The sequence below is a fragment of the Molossus molossus genome, unplaced genomic scaffold (assembly GCF_014108415.1).
Source record: "Molossus molossus isolate mMolMol1 unplaced genomic scaffold, mMolMol1.p scaffold_m16_p_15, whole genome shotgun sequence".
Taxonomy (NCBI): domain Eukaryota; kingdom Metazoa; phylum Chordata; class Mammalia; order Chiroptera; family Molossidae; genus Molossus; species Molossus molossus.
Window position 1 is genome coordinate 17106472 of NW_023425350.1, and position 22716 is coordinate 17129187.

General features: G+C 40.4%; 1 protein-coding gene across 2 annotated transcripts in view; it reads right to left on the minus strand.

Annotated features, from left to right (window-relative positions):
- RBKS (ribokinase) overlaps nucleotides 1-22716 on the minus strand; it is a 104398-nt gene that overhangs the window by 69489 nt on the left and 12193 nt on the right. For both annotated transcript variants that reach the window (XM_036263412.1, XM_036263411.1), the window contains exon 2: nucleotides 13223-13355. In XM_036263412.1, coding sequence (XP_036119305.1) covers nucleotides 13223-13355 — 133 coding nt within the window. The remainder of the gene's footprint in view (nucleotides 1-13222; nucleotides 13356-22716) is intronic.

Sequence of the window (22716 nt, forward strand, 5' to 3'; positions counted from 1 at the left end):
TTTGAGACGTGAACACCTTCCAGTCCCATTTGCTTACTTCTGACTCAAATTTAAGCCTCTTCCCCCATAACTGGAAACTGAAAACCAGAAGTCAGAGGAACAGAACCCCAGGAAAGGTGCATTCATAGCCTGCCACTGAGAGTGAGTGCAAGTGTCTTGAAAACCACAGTGATGATACAAATGGAAGCCCCCTGGCACAATAAGGACTATTATAAAGGAACCTTCATAGGTATCTTTGGAGACTTCCCTATTTTCCTGGTCACGCATTGGCTACCAAATTGATATGAAAACTTTAACTGTAAATATCTTGGCCATGAGGCAAATGGTGCATATGGGAGTCAGGAAACCTGGAATCTAATTTCAGTTCTTCTGTTATCAAGCTAATTAAAATTCTTTACTACATTTTTTGGCAAATTGTTCCATCTGAGCCAGGCTGTGGGGTGGGACTGGTATGAGTTATCTCTGGCAGACAGGAAACCAATCATTCTCAGCCTCAGTTGCTCATCAGTATCTTCTGAGGAGCTTGTAAACAACCTGTTGCCCAGATTACACCCAGACTGATTCAATCAGACCCTCTGCAGGTGGGACCGTTGCATGCTCCCCAGGTGATTGCACTGTGTGGCCTTCAGTCGAGGACCACTGGTTGCAGGATTAAAATGGGGAGAGAGTCTATAAAGGTTTTTTTTGTCCTCACCCAAGGACATTTTCCCATTTTTTTTGTTCAGACAGAGTAGGAAGGAGAGGTAGAGAGAGAGAAACATCGACGTGAAAGGGACACATAGAGTGGCTGCCTCCCATAGGACCCCACCGGGGCCAGGGACAAACCGCAACCGAGATACGCGGCCCCAGCGGGAACCAACCTGGGTCTCTCTGGACCGTGGGCCGACGCTCCCACCGCTGGGCCAAACTGGCCAGGGCTAAAGGTTTTTTTTTGGTAAGGGAGAAATGAAGAGGGAGAGCACAGTCCTGCCTGGTATTAGGTTGGTGAGTCAACTAAGTGGGAGCACATGGGAGTGTGACCTGCAGAATCTGCTGAGGGCGAAGAGCCCAGCAGAGTCCAACATTAGGAGCAAGGTATTGTGAAGCCCGAAAGATTTCTGTGGCTTGTGTTTGATGACTAGTCACATTTTGACATGGCCTGGGCTTGCTTCCCCTTGCTTCTTTTGTGTCTGTCCTTCTAAAACTCATATTTGGCAAAAAATAGTTGGGTTATGTTTTTCAGGATGGTCAGTAGAAGCACTATTAACCTGACATTATCAATTGGCTGTGTTAAAACACTGTGTGAATACAATATATTCATGTCTATTTCCTTGCTTTCACATATGAGAACTCAGAAGCCCTTTCCTCTCTCCTCCACTTAACCAAACCTTGCCTGTTTTCCAAGCATCAGCTTAAGGCCTACCTTTCTAATTTGCCCCTTGTTACTCTTTTATTTCCAGAACTCCAATAGCATTCCTAATGGATAGTATACAATTATTTAATTGAATACCATCTTATATTGTTTGCCTAAACAATCTTACTTAAATTCTAGTCTTCCTAAAATCTTATTGGAGACTCTAACTTAGCATACATTTATCCGTCCTTAAACCTGTGCATTAAAGGTGTTATATGAGTATTTGATCATCTTAGTTGCCTGTCTGTTCATTTTCCTTGGGCCTATTTATCATTCTTAAAGGGACATGACTACAGGCACCCATACTGTTCTAGCTGTGACTGCAGAAAGGTTTTCTCCAAGGTATTGCTTCTAAAAGCCCTCTTGAAGGCACTCCAATACTCTTTCAGCTGCAGCAGTGAGGTAAGTACTTTTGGACAGAAAGATTCTGGGAAAACTGCATAGTCTGAGATAGTCGCTGAGTGCCTATTCTGGGTGAAAGAGTCCAGGTCATCAGCAACTATGGACAACCCCTCACACTTAACTGAGGTAACTCACAGAACCCCGATGCTCTTAAGGAAATCCCAGGTTCAGCTCTACACCAAATATTGTAGAGCTGTGCTGCTGAATGGAACTTCCTGCCATGGTGAAATGTTCTATGTCTGTGCTGTGCAATGTAGACACTTAAAATGCAGCAGTGTGACTGAGGAACTCAGCGTTTAATTTTATTTTAATTACATTTACATCTAAGTAGCCACATGTGGCTAGTGGGTGCTGTATTGGACAATGCAGCTGTAGAGATGTGAATTAGGATCATGGAAAACAAAAGGGCTGGGTTTATCAGGAGCATTTCCTCCAGCTAAGGGTACTGGGGTGCTTCCTTCACTCTCACCACTCTCTCTCTGCATTGAGGGAGAGCCAGTCAGTGGCTTCCACAGTCCATAACAATGACCCGTAATTTCAGTTAGCACTATCATAATAAACATCTGTATTTCAAAATGGTGGAGGAATGGGCTGCTTGGAATCCTTGAACGCCAAAAAACACCTATTAATTCCACCCATCAACATATATTTGAGGTAAATAAAACACTGAGGAACCAGATATCTTACCTCAGGTCACACAAAATTGAATATTCTGCTAAAAATGATATCACATATATTAAAACAAGTTACTGACTTTCAGTTAGAATATGGAAAAATGTAATTAACACTAAAACTAAGCCCTGGCCGGTTTGGCTCAGCGGTTAGAGCGTCGGCCTGCGGTCCTGAGAGACCCGGGTTCGGTTCCCGCTAAGGGCATGTACCTCGGTTGCAGTTTGTCCCCGGCCCTGGTCGGTCGTGCGGGTGGCAGCCACTCGATGTGTCCCTTTCACATCGATGTTTCTCTCTCTCTCTCCCTCCCGCTCTACCTGAACAAAAAACAAAAAACAAACACTAAAACTAAGCTGTGATTCAAGACATTTTGTGACTTTCAGTGGCTGAGGGTCAAAATAAGCAGCAAGTTTAGGAGACTGAGCCCAGCAGTTGCTTGTTTATTTTTTTATTATTGATTTTTTAGAAAGAGAGGAAGAGAGAGATAGAAACATCGATATGAGAGAGAAGCACTGATCAGCTGCCTCCTGCACGGCCCCCGCCACAGATTGAGCCCACAGTCCAGGCATGTGCCCTGACGGAATCAAACCAGGACCTCTCAGTCCATGGTAGGATGCTCAATCCACCAAGCCACACCAGCAGGGCAGCAGTTACTTGTTAGAAATAAATCCCTCATATTAACTTTTTAACTTGTCATTTGTGGCTTTATCATAAAAGATGAAAGAAAAATACATGACATTCCAGGTGTTTAAGCTTGCTGGTTGTTTAAATCCTAGATAAATGGGTGTTTACCTCAATGGCCTTTAATATACATAGTTAATGTTACAACCACCACTACCAGGCCTGCTTATCTGAGAGTGGTGGTGGGCTTGCAATAATCCAATGATTTCTGCCATTCTTTCATGTGACGCATGTTTTATTTATTTGTTTAGGGTCATTTATTTGGACTTATGGCCAAACATTTCAATCAACATAGCCAACTAGTTTTAGCCAGTCATCTTTCAACAGGTTTCAGGAAAGGGCAGATTTCTCCTGGAAAGGTCTGGTGCTTAATTTTTGGTCTTTGAAAATTAAAATCTCAATGAATGATTAGTTGATTGCCCCACAGTAATCTAACATAGAAGGCACTTTTTTGCTTAAGATGATGGGTACTCTAATACACTGTTTTTCAAGCTATCTTTGGTGAAGCCTCAATTTGTTTTTCTTCTCATTTTCAATCTATGTGTAGACTAATAATTTTGTAAAATACAGTAAAGGTGAAATGAAAAAGTCATACAAAATACAAAGCCTAATTTATTACTATTATATTCAACAGCTATAAAATTACTGTCAAATTGCTATAAATATTTCTGTTTACTCTTAATTTCTGTACTGTCCACTCCAGTGACAGTCTGCAGCCAGGCCAGAGGATCAGTGTTTGAGTAGCACTGCTCTAACATAATGCCTCGGTCACAGAACTTCATTTCTGACCATTCTGAAAGGAAAACGCTACTTGTATTAGAGAGCCTAGTCTCACATTTGAAGGAAGCAAGGCCAGGTAATTTCTTTTCTTTTTTAAATCTTTATTGTTGAATGTATTACAGATATTCCTCATTTTTCCCCCATTGACACCCTCCTCCCCACTCCCGCCCCCCTCCTGACTTTTTGCACACTGTTGTCTGTGTCCATTGGTTATGCATATATGCATGTAAGTTCTTTGGTTTATTTCTTCCCACCACCCAAGCCCCCCTTCCCTTTGAGGTTTGTCAGTCTAGCAACCAATTTGTTTTTTTTCATCCCTTCAACTTTTTCACCCAACCCTCTTCCCATCTGGCAACCAACAAAACGTTCTCTGTATCTATGAGAATGTTTCTGTTCTGCCTGTTCATTTTGTTTGTAGATTCCATTGTCGATAGCTGTGTATTCATTGACATTTTGTTTGTTCATATATTTTATCTTTTTCTTCAAAAAGACCCTTCAACATTTCATAAAATAACGGTTTGGTAGTGATGAACTCCTTTAACTTTTTGTTGTCTGGGAAACTCTTTATATGGCCATCGATTCTAAATAACAGCTTTGCAGGATAGAGTAATCTTGGTTGTAGGTTCTTGCTTTACATCAGTCTGAATATTTCTTGACACTCACTTGTGGCCTGCAAGGTTTCTTTCAAGAAATCAGCTGACAGCCTTATGGGAACTCCCTTGTAGGTAACTATCTGCCTTTCTCTTGCTGCTTTTAAGATTCTCTCTTTGTCTTGAACCTTTTGCATTTTGATGATGATGTGTCTTGGTGTGGGCCTCTTGGGGTTCATCTTGTTTGGCCACTTTGTGCTTCCTGGACTTGTATGTCTGTTTCCTTCACCAAGTTAGGAAAGTTTTCTGCCATTATTGTTTCAAACAGGTTTTTGATTTCTTGTTCTCACTCTTCTCCTTCTGGCACCCCCAAGATGCGAATGTTAGCACGCTTGAAGTTGTCCCAGAGGCTCCTTACACTCTCCTCATTTTTTTGGCTTCTTTTTTCTTTTTGCTGTTCTGATTGGGCATTTTTTGCTTCCTTATATTCCAAATCGATGGTTTGCTTCTTGGATTTACGTACTCTACTACTGAATCTGTGTAAATTATTCTTTATTTCAGTTAGTGCCTCCTTCATTTCTGACTGTGCATCCATGATTTCTGACTGGTCCTTTTTTATGCTCTTGAGGCCCTGACTAAGTTCACTGAGGTTCTCACTAAGTTCACTGAGCATCCTTATAAGCAGTATTTTGAACTCAGCATCTGTTAGGTTGCTTATCTCCATTTCACTTAGTTATTTTCCTGGATATTTTTTCTGTTCTTTCATTTGGGACCTGTTTCTTTGTCTCCTCATTTTGGCTGCTTCCCTGTGTTTGTTTTTATGTACGAGAGGTATGGGGCTAGCTGAGATCAGATGCTGCTTGTTTGAAAGAATTTAGGAAAACCTAAAGCAGGATCCAAGACAGGCCAATTTTATGGTTAAGCAACTGGCAACAGCTTGAGTGGGCCTGAAAGTTGGGGGGGGGGGCTCAGGGAATCACCAGGGCGGGGCTACCAGTGTGAGCTAGGTTGCTGGAGTCCCAGATATGACGACTGTCTGCTGCCCCAGGGAAGGGCTCACCAAAGGAACAAAGGCCTCTCACAGCATGCTTGTCCTGGAGAAAGCCCCCTCTCCTGCCCTCGCCCCAATGCTAAACAGCTCAGTTCTTCCCTGTATGTCTCTGGTGCCCCTTGAGCTGCCTCCCCTCCAAGCTTAGAGGGAGTGAGTCCGATAAGTCTGTGTGCAGTCCCTTTAAGAGGAGATGCCTGGGGCTCCAGCTGCCTCAGCCTCCCTGAGCCTCAGTTCCCGCGGTTCTTCCAGCCAGAAGTTATGGGGACTCTCTTCCAGGCACTGGAATCCTGAGTGGGGCGCCTGGTGTAGGACAGGGACCCCTCTACCCTCAGAGAGGACCTTCCCAGCCGAAGTATCCTCGATTTTTTTTTTTTTACCCTCACCCGAGGACACTTTTTTTCATTTTTTGTTCAGATAGAGTGGGGGAGAGAGAGAGAAACATCGACGTGAAAGGGACACATTGAGTGGCCGCTACCTGCACAACCCAAGCAGGGCTGGGGACAAACTGCAACCAAGGTACGTGCCCTCAGTGGGAACCAAATCCGGGCCTCTCTGGACCGCAGGCTGATGCTCTAACCGCTGAGCAAAACCAGCCAGGGCTCCTCCTGATTTTTATCCGCCACACGTGGGTGTGGGAGCAGTCCGTAGGCCTCCGCCCCTCCTACCAGTCTCAATGCAGCTGCTTCTTTAATTTCGTAGTTGTAGGACTTCTATTCAGCTTGATTCCAGGCGGTTTTGAATGATGGTTGTGCTGTAGTTTAGTTGTAACTTTGATGTGGTTGTGGGAGGACACGATACCATGTTTACGTACGTCGTCATCTTGACCGGAAGTCGATGCAAGACCAGGTAATTTCTTGAAGGTCCTTCCAGTCTGCTGACTTCTGATGTGGGTCACTTGGGTCCCTAGTACCTGCTCGTGGCTCCCTTCCACCTGCACAGGAGGCAGGGCCTCTGGGCTCATACTGGGCCATGCCACTGCATCTTGGACTCTTTATTCTACCAGGTCCTTCTGAGCTGCCAGTTTTTGATGTTTAAAAATATACCTTTCTCCTCTCTAACGTTTGGCTTCAGTGGAAGGGAGGAGGAGGAAACACTTAAATCAGGTGAAGTCCTCTAAAAGGTGTCCTACCAAGCTCTTTGCCCTGCCAAGAAGACTTTCATTTTCTATGAGATCTTTCTGGATTTTTAATCTCAAAACATCGCCAATGACCCTTGGACTATAGCCTTGGCCCATGACTCAGTTAAATAATAACTATACAGCTCTTAACTACTTGAAGTGTTTCATTACACCTATTTCACTGTATGCATATCAATGGACTCCTGCTTAATAGTCCTTGCCACAGTATCTCACAAATATTTCTCCTTACCTCGGTGTAAGATGTTTTGCATGTGCCATCAAACAGTCTTACTTCATCAGAGCTTGGATTTTAGTTTGTTGCAGGGCAGTAATAGGTAAGTTAATGTTGCTAAGAGAACCATAGGACAATTTCTACCTGTTTTTCTTTTGTTCCATCTGTTCAATTTTATCTTTAGTAATTTCACGATTTTGGTTTCTACTTAGAATTTATCATTTGTAAAAAACTGCCATAAAGCAGTTTGGCTAATTGCTTAATAAAAATATATTTCACAGTGGGAAGAAATACCATGATTAAAGGATAACAGTAACTTCCACTAGAAAAGAGATTTTTTTGTTAAGAAGTCTAAGAATATCACACAATTTGTTTACTCTTACATAAATCTATTTACAATACTAAGATCTGGAAACAGCCCAAATGTCCATCAGTAGAGAAATGGATAAAAAAGCTGTGGTACATATACACAATGGACTACTATGCAGCTGTAAGAAAGAAAGAGCTCTTATCCTTTGAGGCGACATGGAGGGACCTGGAAAGTATTATCCTAAGCAAAACAAGCCAAGCAGAGAAAGACAAGTATCATATGATCTCACTTATTTGTGGAATATAATGAACATAACAGTCTGAGATACGGGGTAGTCCCAGAGATGTGGAAGTGGGATACAGACTGACAATCCCCAGAAGAAGGGGTGGAGGGGGAGAGATAAACCACAGAACTTATATGCATGTATGCATGAACAATGGACATGGACAACAAAGCTGGTGACAAGGTGGGGAGGGAGGGAGAGGAGGGAATCAATGGGGGAAAAAGGAGAAACATCTGTAACAAAAATAAATTAATTAATTAAAAAAATAAAATAAAATAAAAAAATTCTACTTTTTGGAATTAAAAAAAAAATCTATATCTAAATGTCCCAGGTTATCTAAGTAAAGTAACCCTGTATAGGTTTTAGCTGAAGCCATTTTTTTTTTTTTTTTTGAATCCTCACCCGAGGATATTTTTCCATTTTTTGTACAGATAGAGTGGGAGGGAGAGAGAGGAAGGGAGAGAGAGAGAGAAACATCGATGTGAAGGGACACATCGAGTGGCTGCCACCCGCACGACCAACCAGGGCCGGGGACAAACTGCAACCGAAGTACGTGCCCTTAGCGGGAACCGAACCCGGGTCTCTCTGGACCGCAGGCCGACGCTCTAACCGCTGAGCCAAACTGGCCAGGGCTGAAGCCATTTTTTCTTAAACTTTTTGTACAGATACCCAGGTAAATTCCACTGTGGGGCTAAATACTAAATGACTGAACCAGGGGCACATTAGATATAAAGAACTTTCAAAACTGGACATGTACTAACATAAACCATCATACACAGACCAGAATAAATAAATAGAGCCTTTGCTTTTAATCAACTTCCTCACCAGAACATTTTCCCAAATACAGTCCTCTGCCTCTCCTCCCCTCATGTCCACTCCTATGGTTTCATGATTCATTTCCCAAGGTCAGTTCCACAATTCAAATATTTCAATTTATTTTTCTCTCTCTGCCTCAAATTCAACAGACCTAAAATAAAACCAATTTCAAAACTGAGTTGGATAAAATCCTAGGGGACATCCAAATTTGACTTTAATGGCTAAATGAATAGCTTTTATAAAACTTCCAAGAGGGGGTTCTCTAATCTCTCCTTTAATAGCTCCAGCTCTAGGGAACTCCCTTTTCCAATGGCCATTCTCAGTACCTTGCTTCCAATACCAATTCTCTGTCCAGGTTTTCCCAGCCAGGAAATGATATCCTCTTTCCAGTTTCCAAGCCCCCTTAGGTCAGCACCATCTGACTACTCCCCAAACCCTTTATTTCTAATCAAGTATAGGACAAATCAGGCCTAGCATTTTTAATCTGCTCCCTCTCCAAATCCCATATTTCCTAGCACATAATAGGTTGTCAGTAATTAATTGCTGATTAATTGATTGATACTTTAAATGTATCAAGAGCTCAACCTTAGGAAATGAGGGTTTCTTACTCTGAACCTTGTGCTACATGAGATGTTTTTGACCAAATAGCTAGATGTGAATTATATCATGTTAATTATAAAGTAGAAATAAAGCTACAGTTCATTAGTAGATGAAGTGATAATTGTATAGTTTATGCATCATTTAGAGACTCCTGTGGAGAAAAAGTGCTGTATGCAATGTTAAGTGACATTTTAGAAACATTTTGGTAATATCTACACAGTTCACAGCAGAGAGCTCATTCTTTTAAATTTATCATATTTTTCTTATCCTCTACTATGCAGACCCAGTCTAGCTTTCCTAAAATAAATAAACTCTCTGTCCTGTTGACCAGTAATGACAGCACCTTAAAATTTCATTAAAGATGCAAAACTTGGGCAAAAACTAAAAGCATTTCCCTTAAGAACAGGAACAAGACAAGGATGCCCACTTTCGCCACTCTTATTTATCATACTACTGAAAGTCTTACCCACAGCAATCAGACATGAAGAAAAAATAAAAGGGATCCAAATTGGAAAGGAGGAAGTGAAACTGTCATTATTCGCAGATGACATGATACTATACGTAGAAAACCCCAAAGACTCCATCAAAAATTTACTAGACTTAATAAATAAATTTGGTAAAGTAGCAGGATACAAAATTAACGTCAAGAAATCGACACATTCTTATACACCAATGATGAAGTCACAGAAAGAACTAAAAAAAAACCTCATTTACCATCGCAGAAAAAAAATTAAGATACCTAGGAATAAACTTAACCAAAGAAATAAAGGACCTATTCATAGAAAACTACTGGTCATTGAAAAAAGAAATAGAGGAAGATATAAAAAAGTGGAAGCACATACCTTGTTCATGGATTGGGAAGAATTAACATCATTAAAATGTCCATACTACCCAAAGCAATCTATAGATTGAATGCAATCCCCATCAAAATACCAACAACATACTTCACAGAACTAGAACAAATACTTCAAAAGTTCATATGGAACCAAAAAAGACCCCGAATAGCCACACCAATCTTGAAAAAGAAGAACAAAGTTGGAGAGATCACTTTACCAGATTTCAGGTTATACTACAAAGCCACTGTAATCAAAACAGCCTGGTACTGGCACAAGAACAGGCAGATAGATCAATGGAACAGAACAGAGAACCCAGAAATGGACCCAAGACAATATGCTCAATTAATATTTGACAAAGGGGGCCCTGGCCAGTTTGGCTCAGCTGTTAGAACATAGGCCTGTGGTCCCAAGAGACCCGGGTTCGGTTCCTGCTAAGGGCACGTACCTCAGTTGCAGTCTGTCCCCGGCCCTGGTTGGTGGTGTGAGTGGCAGCCACTCGATGTGTCCCTTTCACATTGATGTTTCTCTCTCTTCCTCTCTCTCCCTCCCACTCTACCTGAACAAAAAATGGAAAAACGTCCTCAGGTGAGGATTAAAAAAAAAAAAAAAATGACAAAGGGGCAAGAGCATACAATGGAGTAGAGACAGCCTCTTTAATAAATGATGTTGGGAAAATTGGACAGCTACATGCAAAAAAATGAAACTAGACCATCAAATTAGACCATACACAAAAATAAATTCAAAATGGATAAAAGACTTAAATGTGAATCCATAAAAATCCTAGAAGAAAATGTAGGCAACAAAATTTCAGACATCATATGCGGCAGAATTTTCACTGATTCATCACCTAAGGCAACAGAAACAATGAACACATGGGACTACATTAAACTCAAAAGCTTCTATACAGCAAAAGAAACAACCACCAAAATGGAAAGGCAACCCGCTCTATGGGAGAGCATAATTGCCAATGATACATCAGATGAGGGGTTAATTTCCAATATATATAGAGTGCTCATACAGCTCAACAAAAGGAAGACAAAGAACCCAATTAAAAAAATGGGCAGAGAAACTAAATACTCACCTCTCCAAACAGGACATACAAATGGCCAAGAGACATGAAGAAATGCTCAACATCACTAATCATCAGAGAGATGCAATTAAAACAACAATGAGGTATCACCTCACACCTGTCAGAATGGCCGCCATCAACAAATCATCAAACAACAAATGTTGGCGAGGGTGTGGAGAAAAGGGGACTCTAGTACACTGCTGGTGGGAATGCAGACTGGTGCAGCCACTATGGAAAACACTATGGTGTTACCTCAAAAAATTAAAGACTGAACTGCCATTTGACCCAGTGATCCCACTTCTAGGAATATACCCTAAGAAGCCTGAAACACCAATCAGAAAGAATATATGTATCCCCATGTTCATAGCAGCACTATTTACAATAGCTAAGATCTGGAAACAGCCCAAATGTCCATCAGTAGAGAAATGGATAAAAAAGCTGTGGTACATATACACAATGGAGTACTATGCAGCTATAAGAAAGAAAGATCTCTTATCCTTTGAGATGACATGGAGGGACCTAGAGTATTATCCTAAGGGAAACAAGCCAAGCAGAGAAAGACAAATATCACATGATCTCACTTATTTATGGAATATAATGAACATAACAATCTGAGGAATGGGGTAGTCCCAGAGACACAGAAGTGGGGTACAGACTGACAATCCCCAGAAGAGGGGGTGGAGGGGGGGAGATAAACCACAGAACTTATATCCATGTATGCATGAACAATGGACATGGACAACAAAGCTGGGGACAGGGTAGGGAGGGGGGGAGGGGGATATCAGTGGGGGAAAAAGGAGAAATATCTGTAAGAAAAATAAATTAATTTTTAAAAAAAGATGCAAAAGTTGAACCTTTGGCACCCAATTTTGTTTGATTTATTTTTCAGATCATTTCAGTAGATGAATGGAAACAGGATTACTACTGTATTGTATATTTCTTTATATACCTGAAAACAGAACTATGCCTAAAGATCAACAATGTGTAGTTCAGTAAGGCCCAGATGTCTTTCTGACCCAAGATATAGCATTAAAGAAAAATATCTTAGAGATGAACAAGTCACCAGTTATCAAACCAAGTTTCCAAAAGCTGTGTTGTTGCAGTAAAACCTGCTAAAAACAGGATGACTCATGCTGTTGTTTAGAAGCAGGACTAGATAAACCGACTGGAGTAGACTAATTCTCCTTGTTTCTCACTTTCTAGTTATAAACTCATTCAATTCAGGGAACACAGTGTTAAGTTATTTGAAGACTGCTACATCCCAGTGGGTTGGTTCAGTGAGGTAGGAACTAATATAAAAACAAGGAAGATTACTCTCTCCTATTTAAATCTTTAAAACTGAATTAATGGGAAAAGTTTTGGCAGGAGCCAGAGGATCCTGTGGAGCCCGCGGGACTCTGGTGGTGGCGGCCGGGACAGTGTCACGTGGTGTTTTGGGCATGTACGTGGTACTCACGCAGTGGCTTCTGCTCACCGACAGATGAGGACAGATGCACCAAAGAGAGAGAGAGGAATGGAGAGATAGAAACATCAGTGTGAGAGAGCAACATCGATCAGCTGCCTCCTGCATATCTTCTACCTGGGATTGAGCCTGAAACCTGGGCATGTGCCCTGACTGGGAACCGAACTGGCGACCTTTCAGTGCATGAGATGACTCCCAACCAACTGAGCCAAACTGGCTAGGCCAGAATTTCCTTTTTAAGGCTGAATACTATTCCACTGTATGTATGTAGCACATTTTGTTTATTCATTTATCTGTTGGTCTTACCTTTTGGCTATTATGAATAATGTTGATATAAACATGGGTATACAAATTAAAAAAATATCTTTAAAACCAATGAACTTCTAAAAGAATTAAATAGGTGCTCAAACAAATACATGTGAGAGCATGTTTATAGCAGCAATGTTCACAATAGCCAAAAAGTGGAAACAACCCCATTGTCCACAATGGATAAACAAATCGTGGCATATACAATGGATATTATTGAGCCACAGAAGGAGTAAACTACTGACACGTGCTATAAGGTAAATGAACCTTAAAAACATTATGCTAAGTGAAAGAAGCCAGACACAAAATGTCACATATCACATGGTTCCATTTATAGGAAATCTTCAGAAATAGATAAATCCATAGAGACAGGATGTAGATTGGTGGTTGCCAGGGGCAAGGAGGGGGGGCGAGTGGGAAGTGACTGCTTAATGTAAGGAGTTTTATTTTGGAATGATGGAAATGTTCTCGAACTAGGTAGAAATGGTAGTTGTACAACATTGTGATTGTACTAAATGCTACCAAGTTGTTCACTTTAAATAGTTAAAAAAATAGAAACAGTGAACTTGCGCCTTAAAACCACATTCTTACCTTCAGAATACTCTCCATTGTACTTTGCACTTACCTTGCATACTATGGATGTCTTTGCTCCAAGCCTAGCAGCTTGGACACACTGGTTGGCACCTTTCCCTCCAAAGCCAATAAAAAACTTATGTCCATGGATGGTTTCTCCGGTTTTTGGCAAACGAGAAGTAAGACTAATAATTTAAAAAGAGAAGGAGAAAAAAGCACATTGATACCTGCAATAAATTTAAGTTCTTTAGAAGAGAGAGGGAAGGTTATCTGGTGGAGCTCTAAGCAAGCAGCACTGCAGGCAGAAGCAGGGCACAATACTTCTTCCTTCAAGACAACATTCAGTAGTTTGCACCACTTTCGAGTATGCATCTGCTCGACAGGATTCTTCTCCCCACTGCCCTGTGCTACCGTAGCTCTACTTCAGGTGACAGTCTCTAGTGTCTATACTGCATCAGGGTTGTTCATGGGTGCCTGTTTTCCATCTTGGGGATCTCTTAGAGGGAAGTAACTTCATATTCCTCCTCAATGCTTGGCACAGAGCTTCATTCACAGTGGGACTTAAATGAGCCAAGTTAATGTGTGTTTCTGTCCAGGTTTATCTGGTCACTTTAATAAGAAGCAGGAAGGAAAGCAGGATTCTGGTAATCATGTTTAGGACCTTAGGAGAAGAGAGAAGTTGCAATTCCAGGCACCAAAGAATCTTATTTGTTTCTCTGAGGGTGGAGTAGGAGTGGAGTATTTGGGTGGCAAGTTCAGGTTTTTGTCCTAATCCATCCTGTCTATTACCCATTTCATGCACTGATTCAAAGAGAGCATCTATTTTAAAAAATGAATTTGGCCTGGCCGATGTGGCTCAGTGTTTGAGCACCATGCACCAAGAGGTCGCCAGTTTGATTCCTGGTCAGAGCACATGCCCAGGTTGTAGGCCAAATCATCAGTGGGGGGCATGCAGGAGGTGGCCACTTGATGTTCTCTCTCTCATCGACGTTTCTGTCTGTCTCTCCCTCTCCCTTCCTCTCTCTCTAAAATTAATAAAGAAAAAATATTTAAAAAAATGAATTTGAAGGAGCTTAGTGTTACATTTTTACTATACAAAAATCCAAACATAAAACTGGAGAAAATAGTATATTGATTTCCCCTATACCCATCACCCAGATTCAACTATTGTCAACTCAAAGCCAATCTTGTTTCAATCTATACCTTTGTCAACTTTTCCAAGAGCTAAGGAATTTCACTGACAGTTTATTACTGACATGTTAGTGTCTAATGAAATTGTATTACATGAGGCAAAAAGTAAAAGGTTTGCTCCAGTATATGATTTTCATAACATTAAAGGTGGAAGCTGTGAAGAAACAAAGTCTTTGAAGGACAGAAGGCTTTAAAATGGAAAAGGAGCCCTGGCTGGTCTGGCTCAGCAGTTAGAGCGTCGGCCCACAGACCAAAGAGTTGTGGGTTCGATTCCAGTCAAGGAGACGCACCTCAATTGTGGTTCAGTCCCTGGTCCTGGTCAGGGTCGTGTGGAGGCAGCCAGTTGATGTGTCTCTTTCATACTGATGTTTCTCTCTGTCTCACACTCCCTCCCTCCCACTCTATCTGAAGATAAATGGAAAAAAATATCCTCGGGTGAGGATTTAAAAAAAAAAATGGAAAAGGAGTTCTGGATGGAGGGGCAAGTGACAATGGGCTCGGTGGCATGAGGAGTGGTTGGGTGGCCATAAAGAAGTGGGCCAAGGGCCAGATGAAGCAGATGGAGAGAAGGTAGGTGTGACCAAGAAGGTTAATTAGCTTTAGGCAAGAAAGAAAGGCCAAGAGAGATGTTCACTATGGTAAGTTGACTGAGAACCTACTTTGTTTTAGCTGGTTAGAAATTTATGTTCATTTCCCACATAGGCTGTGATCTACCTGAAATCAGTATCTTACCATATTAAGAGTAACAGAACCATGCCGATTCCTACAGGTCACTAACAGCCTGTTTGCAATGGGATGCCATATGACTGTTAACCAGAGTCTATGATTGTGTTAATAAAGACTAAGTTCGACCTGTGAACCTCCTTTATGTAGTTCTAAAGGTTTCAATAAATTGAGCTAAACTACTCCATTCCCTAGCACTGCACTGTCAAATATGGTTATTTGAGATTCAAGACATTCATCAATAATTTGAAAACATCCCACTTCACTCCTCCCCTTTTTAATTCTATTTTTATCTCCAATTCTAAATGCATTTATAGTACTGATGAAAAAAAATATACATCTACAAGGTTCACTTCTGAAAAAGGTACTCAATCAAGAGAAAAATGGTTTTAATGTAATGTTATTATCCTGTCACTTAATTTAGCAATGACAAGTGATGATGAGGTTTCGATTTGCATCAGAAATCTTAAACATTTTAGGATTCTGTTATGAACAGGCAGTGATGAGTAATCTGTGTGATTGAGTAACTGAATTCTTGGCTTATTGATGCTGCTACGAACAACATTCATATCAACTTTAAAAAGAAAAACTATCCAACAAGGTTAAAAACAGGCCAAATAATTTAATTAGTAAGATTGTCACTAAACTTATGACTTCTACTATATTTATACTTAGACCTGGGTCACAATCCAGAGGTTTGAATCAAGTCTATTAAAAAAAATTTTTTTTAAATCCTCACCTGAGGATTTTTTCCCCATTTATCTTCCGACAGAGTGGGAGGGAGGGAGGAAGGGCGAGAGAGGGAGAGAGAAATATCGATGTGAGAGAGACACATCAACTGGTTGCCTCTTGCATGACCCTGACCGGGACCGGAGACTGAGGCACATGCCCCTGACTGGAATCGAACCCGAGTCTCTTTGGTCTGTGGGCCGTCGCTCTAACCGCTGAGCCAAACCATCCAGGGCTCAAGTGTATTTATTATTAATAAATAATATTACTGTTATTATTTATTAATAAATAATAAACTGTGGAAAACCATGAAAATCTATCTCCATATTATTATTGGGATGTACATGTATGTGGCGGAGGAGTGTAATCAGGTACAGCGTGTAGGAGCAGATAGCTGGGATTTAAACAATGTATATTATCATAAACACTGTACTGATTTAGTCATTAACTGAAATTCTTCACTCCTTTGGAATTCTATTTCCTTTTCTTTTTCTTCTGCATCTTTGCCCTACTCTTATCTCTTCCATCGCTCAGCTCTAGACCTTCCCTGCCTGAGGACAGGGACCAAGTCTGCTGAGTTCCCCATTTTATCTATAGTGCCTGTCATTTAGTATGAGGTTAACATATTTGCAGACTGAACAAATCTTTGGGTCTCCCCTTATCTCTCAAGGGTAGCAGAATATGCCACCCCAAAATATATGGCTGGCATATTGATGATTTAAACTGTAGGCACTTGAGAAACAGCAAATTCAGGGAGAGGCTGTCTCTGAAATCCCTTCTCTGCCTAAAGACAATCCTCCAAAAGGAATTCAATTGCCACAAATCCCCTCCCCAGGAGTTGTATCAATCAGGGAAGATTGACTTGTCATAGGAGAAGAGACCAGAAGTAGACACCACACCCAGACAAACTTTGTCACCATCATCGCTCCCACCCCTAACAGGCCTACCCTTGTCCCCTTTCCCTATTAAAATGCTATTTAATCCTGAATTTGAAGTCACCTTGGGGAGTTATTTTTTCCTGCATTTCTCCCATGTATACCTGAAGGATACATGTTGATAAATGTGTTTGTTTTTATCTTGTTAATCTGTCTTTTATTACAGGAGCCTCAGTCAAAGAACTCATAAGGGTAGAGGGAACATTGTTTTTCCTCTCTGTACCTCTTTTCTGTGTCTCCTTTGTGTAGTCTCCATTCTTACTTCTGAATTGAGGCTGTGGAAGTATTGATGAATGGGAAGAAGGTGATGGGCAGGGATGACTGTCAACTGTCTGGCAGTGAAAATTCCATGTTTTACCAGACCGTGCCCACTGCATCCCCAATGTTAGCAGCTTTCCTCTCCAATAAGCAAGAGCTCTAACTAGAACGCATACTATCATTTCTTTATTAAAGCATTCATTCAAAAAATGTCAAGTCAGTGTTTTCCAATGTACCTACTATAGTGCAAAATTAACTTGTTGAAGATGAGGTAAAACCTAACCATGATGCAAGTAATACATAAGTTGAAAAGAACATGTCACAGAACAAGGAGATGAATATGATCCAATTCATTAAAAAAAATTTTTCTTTTCTTTGTTGATATTAGAGAGGAGAGGAAGAGAGAGAAACATCGATGAGAGAGAACATTGATTGGCTGCCTCCTGCATGCCCTACACTGGGGATCAGGCCCACAATGTGGACATGTGCCCTGACTGGGAATCAAACTGGTGACCTCTTGGTACATGGGTCGATGCTCAACCACTGAGCCACACCAGCTGGGCCCAATTCATATTTTTAAAAGGAAAAAAATATATGTATATGGTCTCAGATGATATGTAAATGCATAGACAATGAAATGTTAATGAGTATCCATGAGAGAAGGGTGGGGGTGGGGAGCAAAAGTACATGTTTTACTTTATATACTTATGCATGGAAGTATATGACACAAAAATAGAGTTATGTGTTATGGGAGACCACATGTTAGTACTTCAGAGTCATCTGCCCTACATGCATCTTTTTCCAGCCACTGGTTTTTCCTTGGCTCTAGCTGGCTTCTTGCAGGTGCAACCTAACAGGCCTTGCCCAGTGCTACTCTCATTCCACTCCTGGGTTTCTTTGTTGTGGTTCTTCAGGCTGTCCTGCAGGATAAGCGCGGCCAACTTGAACATGTCAAGCATCTTTGTATAGGCTCTTCGCACTCCTCTGCTTCACTTTCCCTGTCCCTTGTTCTTGCTCCCTGGATCCGAGTCCTGAATAGCGTATTTACACTTAAGTTTCTGTCTTATGCTCTGCTTTCTGTTGAACCCACACTAAGACAGCTTTTTCCTTATTTATTTATTTTTATAAAAGTAAATAGAGAATGGAAAGTGGAGTGGCGAGCAACTAGAAAGCTAGTTACAAACAAGCAGAAACATTTCTGAATTATAAATCCTAACTTCCTTTAAATTAGGCTTTCCTATTATTTCTTTAATGAAAATCATGAAATTAAGGTCAGGTTCAAGGAAGGACCTGCACAAAGAACCATTCCCTGGATGAAAGCATTGCTATGATCTGCCTCAATTCAAACATGAGGTTTAGCAAGGTGCCAAGACAGACCAAAGAAAGTGCTCAAAGAATAAGAAAAAGCAGTACCAGTAGAAATACACTGTGGTTACCATTTAAAAATTTTAAATAGTGTAAATTTCTGAATGAGGGAGAAAACCAGTCATAAATAAATTTAAGATATATTCGTAACTTTAAAAAGGTCACAACAGCCATGGCCTGTATGGCTCAGCGGTAAGAGCTCCGCCTGGGGACCAAAGAGTCCTGGGTTCGATTCTGGCCAAGGGCACATGCCTCAGTTGTGGTTCGTCCCCGGTCCCAGATGGGGTTGTGCAGGTGGCAGCCAATCGATATGTCTCTCACATCGATGTTTCTCTCTTTCTTCCTCCCTCTCTCCTTCCAGCTCTGTCTGAAGATTAATGTAAAAAATATCCTTGGGTGAGGATTAAAAATAAAAAAAAGGTCATGACAATTTAGAGCAGGACAGAAGGAAACATCAATAATTGTTCGTAGATGGCCCCAGAGTCTCCTGGGCCATGAGAGGCCCCAGGGTTAGAGTCTGGTTGTGCAGGCAGGAGGCCTGAGCCATTTACTGATGATATTACCTTTGACAGCTTTTCCCTCTTTGAACCAGCTTCTTCTCTTGCAAAACAGGTTTAATAATACTTGTCAACTCCTTAAATGCCTGGGTTTTGTGCTCTGAGTTATTTCACTGACAGGTGTTAGCAGAACAACTTATCATTGCTTTTAACTTCTTGACAATGATGTGCTTGTTACAGATTCTCAGAGATGATTCACAGCAAAGGAAGGAATGACCTGAGGAAATAGAGATGAGAAGGGTTTCGACCAAAAAGGTCATACCAATACTAGCTCCAGCCCAAAGATGGGGAATATACTGCCTTTTGGCTTTTGCATCCTATCCTTTCTTCTCTGGTTGCAAGCTTCTGACACTGTGCAACTAAAATAAGGATCACACTATTAGTTATGACCCGATTACAATTCATTATGCTCATTTATTATTCCTACTGCCCGTGCTCTTCAACTATATCTGTTTTTCTCAGCATTTGTGTCACATTTACAAGGATGAGAGTAATTTCCAAACCAAGTCAGTATCTATTTCTACCTCTGTAAAAAGAACTTAGCCTCCCAACTAAAACTTCATCCCATGCTTCCTAACCCTAAATTTGCAGACATGTATATGATTTATTCAAGGAAATGAAGCATGAATTATGCTGGAAACAGTTCTTAATGAGTTTGATTTCTAGCCGATCTTTTCCTAGTTAACAAGCCTGTGGCTAAAAAGTCATTTTATCTGAAGATGTAGCTACTCTTGAATTTAGAAAAACAATACTCTAGTCAGCCTTTCACAATGTCATATCCTTGACATGTATTTATCTAAATTTTGCTTATATGAGAATAACTGTGCTAGGCACTGGGAGAGCCAACAAGAAGAGGATGTTATGGTCTTCTCCCATGTCTTACATGGCTTACTTCATTCACACATCTGCTCAAATGTTACCTCCTCAGAGAGGCCTTCCCAGCCACCTTACAGGAGATACCCCGTTTCTATTTTAATTTCTCCTACGTATTCATTCATTCATTCATTCATTCATTCATTCATTCATTCTGGCAAGAAACACTAGGTTTCTGGATTAGAGACAGCCTTTTAATTCCTCATAATTGCATTAGTTAGTTCTCTATGTCCTAATCCCGACAGGTTGCATGATTAGAGAAATCTTGAAATAATAAAATTTTGGAGTTTATGTGGGACAGCTAACACAGCTGCTGCTCCTCTTCCCTCTGGGGTGGGGATGGGGAAGGAGGGGAGAAGTATGAGGGGAGGGAGAGGGAGAGGGGGACCTACTGACCTTAGCTTTGTAATATAAGGTTTACAGCCCCTAGAATATAAATAAATGTGTCCAAGGAGAAGTCTCTAAATCTCCCCTGAGGTCTCTGACTTCTGAGGTCTGTCTGCCATTCAAACATTCTTCAATCTAGGTGCTAGCAGTCTTTGCTCAGAAAGCCCTGATCATGCAGAAATGTGAGAACATTCATAGAGCATTGCTTTTCAGCTGTTTTCTTCACAGCAATATCACTAACATTAGAACATTCATTTATTTCTTTTCCCTTACCTATCTTCTTTAGGAGTAATTGTATTTCATTTCATCTTCACTTTGGTATGTTTGTTATTAACTCTACCACTTTTTTTTCTATTTTTAGAAGTGATTGTCTAGGGTTTACTATAAGCATCTTTAACTTATCAGTTTATTTTCAAACATGCTACTTTACCTATGAATTAATTTACTTTACAATAGTATTCTTCCATTTCCCCTTCCTAACGTTTATGCTAGTCATACATTTTACTTCTATGTAATATAAACCTTACAATGCAGTGTTATTATTTAAACTGTTAATTGCCTTTTAAAGAAATTAAGAAATGAAGGAAAAAAGTCTTTGTATCCACCCATGTATTTATCATTTCTGAGGCTCTTCATTCCTTTGGGTGGATCTGAGTTTCCATCTAGTATCCTTGTGGTCCCACCTAAAGAACTTCTTCAATGTTTATGGTAGTGCAAGTTTCTGGCAATAAGTTCTTTCAGATATTGTTTTTCTGTCTTTATTTTCCCTTCATATTTGAAGGATATAAAATTCTATGTTGACAGTTTATTTTTTAAGCACTTTAAAGATTTTTTATGGCTTGCATTGTTTCTGACAAGAAGCCTACAATCAATCTTTGTTCCCATATATGTAATGTGTGCTCTTTTCCTCTGGATGATGTTAAGAGTTTCTATTTATAATTGATTTGCAGGAATTTGATTACAATGTGCTTTGATGTGGTTTACATTACGCTTATCCTGCTTGGGGTTCACTGAAATTCTTATCTAGACATTTATAATTTTCATAAAGTTTGAAAATTTTTCAGCCATGATTTCTTCAAACTTTGTGTCTTTCCCACTCTCTTCTTCTTAGACTCCAATTACACATATGGTAGACCACTGTGCATTTTTGTTCAGTCATTCCCCCCACCCCCATGCTTCAATTTAGAGAATGTCTATTACTGTCTTCAAGTATACTGATCCTTTCTTCTGTAATGTCTACTCCACTGATAAGACCATCAAGTGAATCTTTAATTTCAGATATTGACTTCATTTCTTAAACCTGTTTGGTTCTTTTTATATATTCCACTTTTCCCCTTACTATATTCATGTTTTTAAATCACTGAGCATATTTTTAATGGCTCTTAAAATTCCTCTTTGCCAATTCCATCACTGTCATTTCTGTGTCAGTTTTGATTGACTTTTATTTTTCTTGGTTATGATCACATTTTCCTGATTCTCTGCATGACTAATGATTTTTTATTGGATGCTGAATATTGCAAATGTTACATCATCGTGTGTCTTAATTTGTGTTTTTTCCAAAAGGTTGAACTTTGTTTTTCAGACAATTAAGTAATTTGATTATCTGTTTGATTCTTCTGAGGATTTTTTTTTGAGATTTGTTAGGGTGAGTTTAGGGTAGCCTTTTCTTTAGGGCAAGTTCACCCTTCTACTAAGTTGTGGATCTTCTGAGATCTTTACTGAATGCTCTCTGGCTGGTTAGAACTTAACACCTCCCATTCCTGTATGATTTCTGGGAAATGATCAGCTTAGAACTTTCCAGTGGTTGCCCAGCTTTGTAGAGTTTCTCTCTCTATATTTCCATTTAGTATTTAGTAACAGACTTAAGGGGATTCCTCTGAAGATTTCTGGACTTTTCCCTGATTAGTTCCTTCCTCTCCAGTAGATGTTCCCATAAATTCTAGCTACCTGAGTCTCCTTAAGCTATAAACTCAATTTTCTCAACTCATTGATATTGCCATGATTTCCTTGAGTTCTTCCTCTCTGGGGCTTGGTCAGTAATGTGCCTTCAGGAATCATCTTGTTTCCTTTCTCTTCTGGATAACACACCTATTGTTCAATAGATGAAAACAGCTGCTTCATATATTTTTGTTTCATATATGTCCCATTTTCTAGTTGTTTATTGTGGGAAGGTAGGTTTAGTACTAGTTACTTTAACATGGTCAGAAATAAATATTTTTTGAATAAATAGTCTACACTTTATTTTTTATTTACTTATTTTAGACACAGAGGAAGTGAAAGGGAGAGAGAGATAGAAACATAAATAAGAGAGAACATTGACTGGCCGCCTCCTGCATGCCCCCCAAAGGGGATTGGGCCCACAACCTGGGCATGTGTCCTGACCGGGAACTGAACTGGCGACCTCTTGGTGCATGGGTCAACACTCAACCACTGAGCCACACCAGCCAGACTGAACGGTTTGCACTTTAAAAGATACTTATATAGCCTGGGCCATATTTGCTCAGCGGTTAGAGTATTGGCCCGTGGAC